The 10,671-nt window shown below is 30.9% G+C and overlaps 1 protein-coding gene across 1 annotated transcript; it reads right to left on the bottom strand.

Moving 5' to 3' along the window:
• Positions 1 to 524: 524 nt before the first annotated feature.
• LOC120082767 (3-ketoacyl-CoA synthase 12-like) lies at positions 525 to 2,975 on the bottom strand. The gene is made up of 3 exons (XM_039038060.1): positions 2,443 to 2,975; positions 1,918 to 2,270; positions 525 to 1,289 (listed from the first exon to the last, which is right to left on the bottom strand). The coding sequence occupies exons 1-3, from the start codon at positions 2,892 to 2,894 to the stop codon at positions 706 to 708; spliced, it is 1,389 nt and encodes a 462-aa protein (XP_038893988.1). The 5' UTR covers positions 2,895 to 2,975; the 3' UTR covers positions 525 to 705.
• Between the last annotated feature and the right edge of the window lie 7,696 nt (positions 2,976 to 10,671).

Genomic DNA, 10,671 nt, shown 5'->3' with positions numbered 1-10,671 from the left:
ATTATTTACAAAATTTTCACTAGTATCTAGGGGAGTAGTTAGTACTTACAACTCACATTCATATTTTGACACATTATCAAATAATATTGATTTATCTTTTTATATTTAAAAACAGTCCAATAATATATTCATTTATTATTTATTTATTTCGTAGACCTTTATAATTCTTAAATGTTTATTGTGAGAAACAATGAATGTGGGTAGTATAGAAAACGTACTACTTAAAAAAATTTCTCTCCTCCTTTATATATACCTCTTTTCCTAGTCTCTAGCTACTACTTGTCAAAATCTTAAATGATTGTCCATTAGAGACTAGTCATTAATCCATAATAATAATAATAATAATTTTAACAATAATAATAATAATATGATGCTCCTATATATAAGAAAAAAGGGTAAAACTTCTACCCAAACCAAAAAATAGAAATAAATAAAAGGAAACGCAAATAAACATAAATAAATAATTTATATATAAACAAAATAAAATCTCAACCCATATAAATTTGAAATAAATAGGAGTAAACTTTCTAGAATCCAATAAAAACCTATATTAACATGATCAACTAAACTCCAACATCAATATAAAGATAAAAAAATCTCTCAACAAATAATAACATCTTTTCCTTTAAAAAAAAAAAAAAAATTAAATCAACCTCTTCTTTTTTTTTTTTTTTTTTCCCTTTTCTTTTTCCTATTTGTTGAGAATCAAAGTGACTTGAAAGTAGTTGCATCTTCATTCTGAATCCATCCAAAGGTTTCCATGAAAGGGTTAGCCAAAGACACAGGTGGATAGCTATTAATGCAATCTTCCCATACATTACCCTTTCTACCACCCAACTCTGTCACCACTTCCCACAAGCAACTATTGCATTTAAACCCTGCTCCAAAGCTTATCATCAATACTCTATCTCCTTTCTTCAGCCTCTTTTTTGCTTCCATGTACCCTAAAACATACCATAGGCTACTCGCCGACGTGTTTCCGAATCGATGAAGGGTCATTCTTGCTGGTTCGAGATCGTGCTCGGTTAAGCTTAGGCTCTTTCCAACCCCATCTATCACTGCTTTTCCTCCTGTGTGTAGGCAAAAATGCTCTGTCGCTGTTAGGAAGTTCGCCGTTGGCTTCGGCCACTGTGGCTTCGAGGAGCTGGCTAAGGAGATTTTGTGTAATATTGTTAGGATTGTTAGCCGGAATATCTCTGTTATTGGGAGGATCTTGGGGGAGATCTCTCTTAGGTTGTCCGTGAATGCTCTTGTTGCTGCCCTTGGGAGGTTCTTCCCCAGATGGAAACCTTAAACAAATCAAGAGTTTGTTAAGACAACAAATAATAATAAATCCACACACAGATCTATGCAATTGTGTATTAGCTACATCTACAAGGAACTGAATAATAATCTTCTAAGATCGTTATTCAGAGTGCAATATAATATATTGAGGCATTAATTTTAATAAAGTGAGTGAAAAGAAAAAGAAAGATTATTCAACGGATTTGTCACAATAATACGAGTGTATGATCTTAATAACGGTTGGAAAGGTAGATTTAAAGATTTTTATGTCCCAATAACCATTAGATACTGTTTTAAGAAATTTAACAAAATAAATTATTTAAAAGAGACCATCATAATGGTGACTATCTTTTAATAACAATTGGATGTAGACTTGAGAACTTGTCATATACATCCTTATTAGCCACTAAATACAAATTCAAGATACTTTTGCTATAATAAATAAACGAGTTTGAAGATTTAATTGGAGATTTTTTTGTTCAATAAAAATGAGAAAAATATATATATTTATTAAAAATTGAAAAGTTTGCCACATAGTAACTTGTGATTTGGCATGGATGTAAACGAGTATTTTTCTAAGATTAATTTTGAGAAACATTATCAAGGAGAGGGCCATATGTATTATATATTTACCTAGGTTGCCTTGGTCATCCTCTTTCTGATAGCAACAATCATAGGACTCATCTTGAGCTCCATGGTGGGTTCGGACCAAGCACTTGAGCTTCAACATGGCTTTGTTTTTCAAACTCCTTTTGTTGGTCAAGAGTATAGCGGCGCCACCAGATCGGAAAAGACAGTTCGCCAAAATCATGGATCGGTCGTTACCGGAGTACCAGTTCGGAGTGAGAGACTCAGAGGTAACAACAATGGCGTATGAGTTCTTGTATGACTTGAACATTCTCCTCACAACATCCACAGAAATTAGACTAGCACTGCATCCCATTCCACTTAGATTGAACACTTTTATGTCTTCTCTCATTTTGTACCTAAATATTAAAAAAAAAAAAAAAATCTTAAAATCACTAGCTAGAAAATTAGAAAATGACGTTAAAAAGGTTCAAATCTCGAATCTTGAATATTAATTCGAGAGAAAAGGACATACGGAGAGTAGGAATATAAGTACTCGTGGATTAAACGATGGGTTAGAGTAAAGTTTACCTGTTGACAATTCTGGAGGCGAGAGAAGGGGAAGTGGAGAGCATGGAGATGTTGACGACGAGGAGATCGATCTGAGAAGGGGAAACACCGGATCTTTGGAAGAGTTTATGAAGAGAGTCAAGGAAAAACTCGTCAACTTCGGCGATGATATCAAGAAGAGAAGGACGTTGTTCTTTACCGGAGAAGATGACACGAGGGCCATAGGTTTGCTCGCCGATGCCGGAGTTAACGACGGCTTTGAGAAGGAATTTGAACTCTTCGAGGCCAAGATTCGTGGAGCGTCTCATGAGGTCCCGACAGAGCTGAGTGCCAAGCATTCTATCGTCGCTGGGTTTGAAACATTGGTAGTCCAAAATGTAGCATTGTTGGTCTCTTTTTGTATCAAAACGCTTCCATAATTTTATTGCTAAATAGAGTAAGGGAATTGCATAGAGTAATACCAATGGCTCCATGAGAGAGAGGAAGAGAAGAAAAAGAAAAAGAAGAGAGATTTCGGGAAGTGAAATGGAGCAATGTGTTGGGAAGAAAAGAGATGGCTCTTATAGCAAAGGGGGAGCAGTTGGCAGGGCTTAACGCGTTTATGAATGCAAATTGCCAAGTATATTATTTGCATTTTTTCTTTCTTTATTATTATTTTTTTCCCTTCTTCTTTTAAGTTTTAATGGGTACAAATTATTTGCATTCAAAGAGGCTTGAAAATATAGTTTTAAGATGTAAAACAAAGGGGAAAAAAATCTCACATATTAGATATGGGATGTTCTTTAACAATATTTGTATGGTTGTGATATATAGTATATATTATTTGAAGTTATAGTTTATTACTTAAATACGTTTTTTTAAATGTTTTTTTACGTTCGTGAATGTTCGGTTAGTTTACGTGCACCTAAACTAATCTTATGGAACACTCCGTTTGATCTTATAATATTTGGGTGTAAAAAAACTTGTAAGATATTAAATTCGAGGTAAGATATTACAATATTGTTTTTTTTAAATGTATTACTCAAAGAATTAAGTTCATACTAAGGTTTCATAGAAAAAAGATGTCTATTAAAAGTTAATTAGGATTTATTCTAAATTATTATTTTTCTGTATCTTTTCCTTTTATGCTTCTTTCCATGATTAGGGTCTCTTGGTGTTTATTCTCTATTTTGTTGTATTGAACTCAAGCTAATTATTCAATGATATTATACAAGTATTCTGGCCTTAGGGTTTTTATCTTACTGGACTCTAGTCGCCACAACCATATCTGATCTTTGCCTCCGTCAATTGGTCGTCAACGAAAATAGACCATCACCCGTTACCAAGAGAGCCCAATACATTTATGTTTTAAACTACCTTGTTGTGTCACTGATTCAATTTCGTTTTCAATTCTACATTTGTGGATCTCTGTTATTGTTTTCAGATCTTCCAAAGTCTCTGTTCTGTTTTAAAATCAACGATTCATGAGTTTTGTTTTAGATCTCTCTATGAGAATCTCTGCATCCAACCCAGAAGTTCTTTGTGTGTTAATTCTTCGTAGGTTATGTTTTCAGCCCAGAAGTTTTCTTTATTTTAGTTCTTCGTGGGTTATATGTCTCCAACTTGGAAGTTCTTGTGTTTTAGTTATTCGTGGGATCTGTCTCCACCCATATCTGTAGTGATTTGATTTGGAAGTTTTCTTCTGTTTTCGTCATCAGCTTTTGCCGGTCATTTCACAAACTCAAGTTGGTTGTTATTCTACCACCTACCACCTTGAGTTTGAGGGAGGGTGTTAAAAGTTAACTAAGGTTTATTGTAAATTATTATTTTCCCGTATTTTTTCCTTTCCAATATTTTTTTTACTTTTATGTTTCTTTCCGTAATTAGGGTCTCTTGATGTCTATTTATTCTCCATTTTATTGTATTGAACTCAAGCTAATTATTCAATAATATTATACAAAATTAACAATATCCATGATTTTTTCTGGAATATTCATTAGTATATTCGTAAATCTGAATAAGAGATATTTGTATGGATACAATATTTTCATCATAGTATGAGCATGATATTAAATTTTCATCGACATATTGGTTCTGTGGATATTTCCACGTTTTTATAAGTTTGACATCGATATGAATGGTGAATTAACATTTCCATTATTTTGTTAAAAAATCCATGAGGCATAAAAAAAATAGCAACAAAATGTACTAATATATAAATTAAACACATTAACTCATTTTAAAAGTGTGCAAGTTCTAGTTATTAATTAGGTCTCATCTGGTAACCATTTGGTTTTGAAAATTAAGCTTATAAACAACACTTCTATATCTATTAATTTATATATTTTATTGTATAGATTTTAAGATTGTTTTCCAGATCCAAAATNAATGAAAATCTAATAGAACAAAAAATTAGAGTAACATATTGAAACGATCAATTTGCAAAGAGAATAAGATTTTGAATATAAATATAAAACTAAAAACCATTAGTGAGAAATTGTGAGGAAAAAAACACAATTTTTGAAAACTGAAAACAAAAAAAGAATTGATCATTATCAAATGGGAAATTTGTTTTTATAATTTGTCTATGAATATGCATCGATATCAACATTTTATCGATATTTCTATAGATATTTCCGTTAGACTTGACATTTCCATCGATAATGTTGACATTTCAAACCTTTAGTACGAGAAATTTTCTTTTATTACTATCTTATTTTTAGGTTTGAGGGATGATGAATGACTCCAACTCACACGCTTTAAGGAAGTTACCAATATCATAACCAATTGAATTTTGTATTGTCTTAAATTTTGGGAGAAAAGTGCATATCTAATTATTTATGAGTTGGGCTGAAATTTTTTTGAGAACCAACCTAATTGTTTGAGTGGTAGGTTTCTTCAACCCAAATAACCTTTCTTAAATAATGAACCCAACCATGAAATATTTGGGTCGGGTTGGTTCGAGTTACTCAGATCATGTATTGAAATTTTTGTTATAAATATAAGTAGTCAATATGTATAAATTTTATTTAATTATTTGTATCTATTAAATTAATATTAACAACTCTATTTTAACTTATATTATGAAAATTTTATGTCTAAAATGCTGAAAAATTATTTTTAGGAATTATTTGAGAATAAATTATAAAAAAAATATGAAATAAAATAAAATAAAATAAAAATATGCATGTTTAATTGTCTCAGGAGTAAAAAGGAACATACTTTTCATAATTAATAAATCTGACACTTGGCTACTCACAACATGTAGAGAAAATAGTGAAGATACCAAACAAGATAATATTGCTAATAGTGAAATAGTTGCATCGGAAAAAAGGGGTTTTTTAAAATATTCACCTATATTATGGTTTTGTATGAATTATGTTTTATTGGTGTTTAAGTTTGGTTTCGATTGTGTATTTAAGTTTCAAAATTTATATTTTTTTCCGTTCATCTTATTGGTTTTTGTGATATAGATTAAAGAAGATACGTACAAGTCTAACCAATATTGTTACTGTATATTCAATTAGGTCACGTTTATAATAGGAGAATGGAAAAAGGTGTGATCTGGATTGATTCCAATTGGACCATCAATTAGAATGGACCTAAAGGTAAAATTATTTTATTGTGTTTGTTGGTGTTTACTCACCAATTTTTTTCAAAAGCAGTATCACTGTGATTGAGGTGGTTTATTTCATACCATTGATTGGAATGTAAAATTAAAAAGATTAAACTACCTTCATAAAATGTTTTTTGATCGACAACACGCCTATTGAGGACCATTTCAAACAATCCGTGAACCATTTGAGACCACTCCTCTTCGCTTCGTCAAGCTTTAGCTGTGTACTTCCATTTTTTAGGGTTCCTCGAAGCAGTTTGTTCCCTTGCCCATTTCTAAGTTGGACATTTTCTACCATTAAAGTCCTTTTTTTTTTTTATTTTGCAGTTATTTTCGATTACCTAATCGGATAACTATAATTAAGGCTACGATGAATGTATGCGTCCTACTGATTCAATTGAATTTCGAACTTACGTGTTCACTGCCGTTACTTTTCAAGTTTAATAAGGTGCCATTAACCTATTCATAAGTGATCAGCTAGTAATTCCTTCATTTATCGTCACTATTATTAATATGACCTGATTTCTTTTAGATTTGATTATACTTACTGACTACAATATTGTTCGTCTACTCGTCTATCGATATGAATGTTGTTTGGCATTTCATCCTGTCCCTCTCATTTAATAGCAGTAAGTTGGTATATGTAAGTCGGTAGATCGATAAGTAAATATCAATAAGTCGATATGACTACCCGTCGAACGCATGGACGTATAGTCCTGACGAATCGAGCACTGACACCTAAGTGACGACACTGGAGTCCCCAATGAGGATGAAGGTGATGAATTAGAATCTACATTGGTAGAAGGGAAGATGAGCACCACAGAAGGACCATCTTCAGCAACTCCCACTCCAACAACGGGAATTAATTCGGTTGGTTCACAATCTAGCGTAAACCAACCATCTCCTCACGAGGCATCAATGGTGTTAGTCAAATGCCCTTCGAACCAAAAAGAGAAGGGGAAGGTAAAAGAGGTGGGGAAGAAGTGACATGTCAGAGAAGGACTAAGAGGCAAGAAAGTCCAAAAGAATAACCACAAACGTATACTCGTGCTCATATCCAATGATTCTAAATAAGATGAGTTCTTCTTCCTCTGATGCTACTAGGGGGTTGTCTGCGGTTTGTGCATTTTTTGTTTTATTTAGTTTGGTGAATGTGAAACCTTGACAATATTATTTTCTTTAACTTAAATTCATGTCACATATTTGACTTTTTTATGAAATGAAATCCCTACTCTCGTTTATTTTTATTTTTCTGTCCATTTTTTGTTTGGTTCATGGGGTTTCTTTTAAAATCTACAACAGAGTGATTGAAGATATAAAGAACTGATAATAACACATGCAAGCAACAAACAGGGTGACTCAAAATAAGTTTGTGTTAATATTATCGATATCTACTTATAGACACGGTAGGTCAGTAAGCAAATGAAAAGTTGGAATATGTAAAATTTATCAAACACGTACCAATCAACATACCAAATAATTGATAATTTTGATGGTACTCGGATCATAAAGATATACTGATCAATGTTCTATTCATAAATGGTAGATTAATAAATGTAGGAACAAATGGGGTTTAAAAACTAATTAAACAACAACACCGTTATCGACCAAACTAACATAAATAGATAAATCCAATAGTATTTTTATCGTTGTCAACTCTATCATCGAAATCAGTAGATTGATAGGCATATGAGCAAATGAGTTTATAAAATATTTACCGATCGATGCATCCGTAAAGTTGTATGTTATGATATCTAAGGGTAAAAGATAGAAATTGGACATAAAATATTTGATAAAATAAGTGGGTCCCAATGCATATTCAAACTCAATTGGTTGAGCATTTTTTGAAGTTCAATCAATTTACAAGATTTGATTACAAATGGTATTGTGAACTCTACATCTAATTGTGATTACGGATGGACGTGTAAACAATATAAAAAAAATCAAATGGGGTCCATTAACCAAATAGTGGTTGATTGATACCCATTCATCCGACATAAATGTGGCCTTATTGTATCTCTTGGGACACAAAATATTAATGGCTAAATTTAGTTTGGAATTTGATCATGAATCAAATTAGATGATATGATCCTTTAAAGATACACTTCGATGGCCATAGCAAGTATAGATCATTCGACATATAAATGTGCTACTAATCACGAGGTGTAACGACCCGACCCCCTAGGACTCAAGTTAGGCCGTTACTAAACACATGCATACATGGAACTTAAATCGACACTCTTTTATAGTGAAATAAATGCTAAATAAATAAGGTAAATTCAAAAGCAATCCTTCCCCTTCCAATTTGAAATTAATTCCTGACATTAATCTCAAATTAAATTATGTGCCATAAAAAGTCCAATTCCCAAAATTTCTCCCTGAATAAACCATTAAATCGAAACACCCCTTACTCAGTAATTACATTTTCATAATCCAATTAAATTTTCAAAATTCCAAAAAATGTTATCGAATAAAACAAAATACTGAAATTACATTAATAATAAAAATTCGGGGTGTTACACGAGGTCTGTGGTTTGAATCCTCTTGTCGTAATAAAAAAAGACACTTCGATGGTCAAATTAATTCGGATTTTGGCATGTGGCAAACCTTGATTTGACAATTGGGTGGAATCCATAAAAATAAATATATAGCCTAATATGGACCTAGATATTTTTAGATTAAAATACCATTTTGGTCCCTATACTTTGAAGTTTGTTCAATTTTAATCTCAATACTTTCAATTGTCCAAATTTAGTCCCTAAACTTTCAATAAATTTTAAATTTAATCCATCAAAGTTCATTTTTACTTAAATTAGTTAAATAATAGTAATAATTTCTATGTAAGAAAATACAATATGTGAATATGTTTTCAAAATTTATAATAAAATTGCTAATATATAACAAAAAAGTGTTCTAAAGAATCGACAATACACTAGGATTGGGGACTAAATTTAAGATTTATTGAAAGTACAGTAACTAAAATTGAATAGCTAAATATACTAAGACTAAAATTGAACAAACTTTAAAGTATAAAAACCAAATTGATATTTTAATTATTTTTTTTAGTATTTATCAAAAGAAGAGGCTAACTATTATAAATATTATATAAAAACAATAAATTCCCATTAATGTCATGCTTAGTGTCTAATGCCAAGTACCATTTTCTCATTATCACATGTATTGGCCATGTGTCATTCAACCACCTATGCATAGTGTCCAAGTGTGCCACTTCCTACTTGCTAAAATTTTCTATAAATAAGTTTTCATTTGTGGATTTTGTAGAGATATCTACATTGGTTGAAACCCTACCAATTTTGCAGAAAGTGGAGATTTTTTAAGAAATTTCCTATTTTCTATTATTTTATTTATTTATCATTATTCTATTTTATTTGTCTATATATTTATTTTAATATTATATTTATTAATATTCGTGTTCTCATTGTACCTCATTTTTTCTCGCAAATTTACAACACGTTATTAGACGAGCTCTTGTCGTTTTCCTCGCTAAAGGTAGGTCTTAAAGGTATATTGGGTTTTCCCTCTTTGTTATAATTAATAAATTAAATGTTGTTTTACATATTTGATATATATTAAATTTATAATATAAATATAATAGTTTGTAATAGTGTTACTATGAAGAATATTACAAAATTAGAATTTGTAGTATTCGATATTAATGGTAATAATTATTTATAATCAGTGCTTGATGCCATAAAAATATGATCATTAAAAAACAATTTTTTTCCCAAAAGCTTATCGTAAGTGGATGGGCTTGAGATTCCAAAATTTTAAATCAATATGTAAGACAAGACATTTTTCTACATTTTGGATATGCTCCTAGTAATATCGAGAGAAATATTTTTAAAGTATTTTGCACTTATTTGATGTCTTCTCGTGGCTAAATGAAATAACGAATTATTGATTAAAAAAAAAAATTATGAATCTCAGCCAATTAGAGCAACAACATTCCTGAAGTGAATGTTGTAAATTTTAAATCGTGGATGAAAAGTCATAAATCTCGACTAGCTGGAACAACAACATTTCCTGAAGTGAATACTATGAATTTTAATAATTGTGATCGAGATCGTGGTCATGGTCGTGGTCATGACCGTGGCAGAAGAAGAAATAATTATTATTTTAGTGGTGGTTGTTCTAATAATTCAAATTTCAAAGGAGCCACACAAAATGATGATAACAAAGAAAAAACTCCACAAGATAAGAATTCAAAAAATGTTGAAAATAAATGCTTCCGATACAGAATGACTGGGCATTGTTCACGTACCTGTCGTATATTAAAACACTTAATTGATCTCTATCAAGCCTCCTTGAAGGAAAAATAGAAAAATGTGGAAGCAAATTTTGCATATCAAGATAATGACATATTTGACCCATTGCATATGAAAAATTTTGATGTGATAGACTTCTTTCAATCTCCTTAAGAGAAAATCGACAGAATTGATAAAACATGAAGTGTTTCGTTTGACTTTGAAAATATCTAGATTTAATATTTTTTTTTCTGCTTTATCTCCATGTTTTTTTCTTCTCTTAATAGATGTTAACCTTTGTATATTCCAAAAGTTGTTTGTCTTATTGTAATTATTTTCTTTTAAAGAAGAAACCTGGATCATTTTTATATATTGGGTGATTAAAAAATG

Source organism: Benincasa hispida, chromosome 8, assembly GCF_009727055.1.
Source record: "Benincasa hispida cultivar B227 chromosome 8, ASM972705v1, whole genome shotgun sequence".
Lineage (NCBI taxonomy): Eukaryota > Viridiplantae > Streptophyta > Magnoliopsida > Cucurbitales > Cucurbitaceae > Benincasa > Benincasa hispida.
This window is presented reverse-complemented; position numbering and strand designations above follow the sequence as displayed.

Bases quoted from the DNA above. Each gene is read 5' to 3' on its own strand.
- LOC120082767 (XM_039038060.1), bottom strand. From the start codon at position 2,894: ATGGAGCCATTGGTATTACTCTATGCAATTCCCTTACTCTATTTAGCA. The intron at 2,271-2,442 runs GTAAACTTTACT...TTTAATATTTAG, and splicing joins GCCTCCAGAATTGTCAACAG to GTACAAAATGAGAGAAGACA. The intron at 1,290-1,917 runs GTAAATATATAA...GATTTGTTTAAG, and splicing joins GGATGACCAAGGCAACCTAG to GTTTCCATCTGGGGAAGAAC.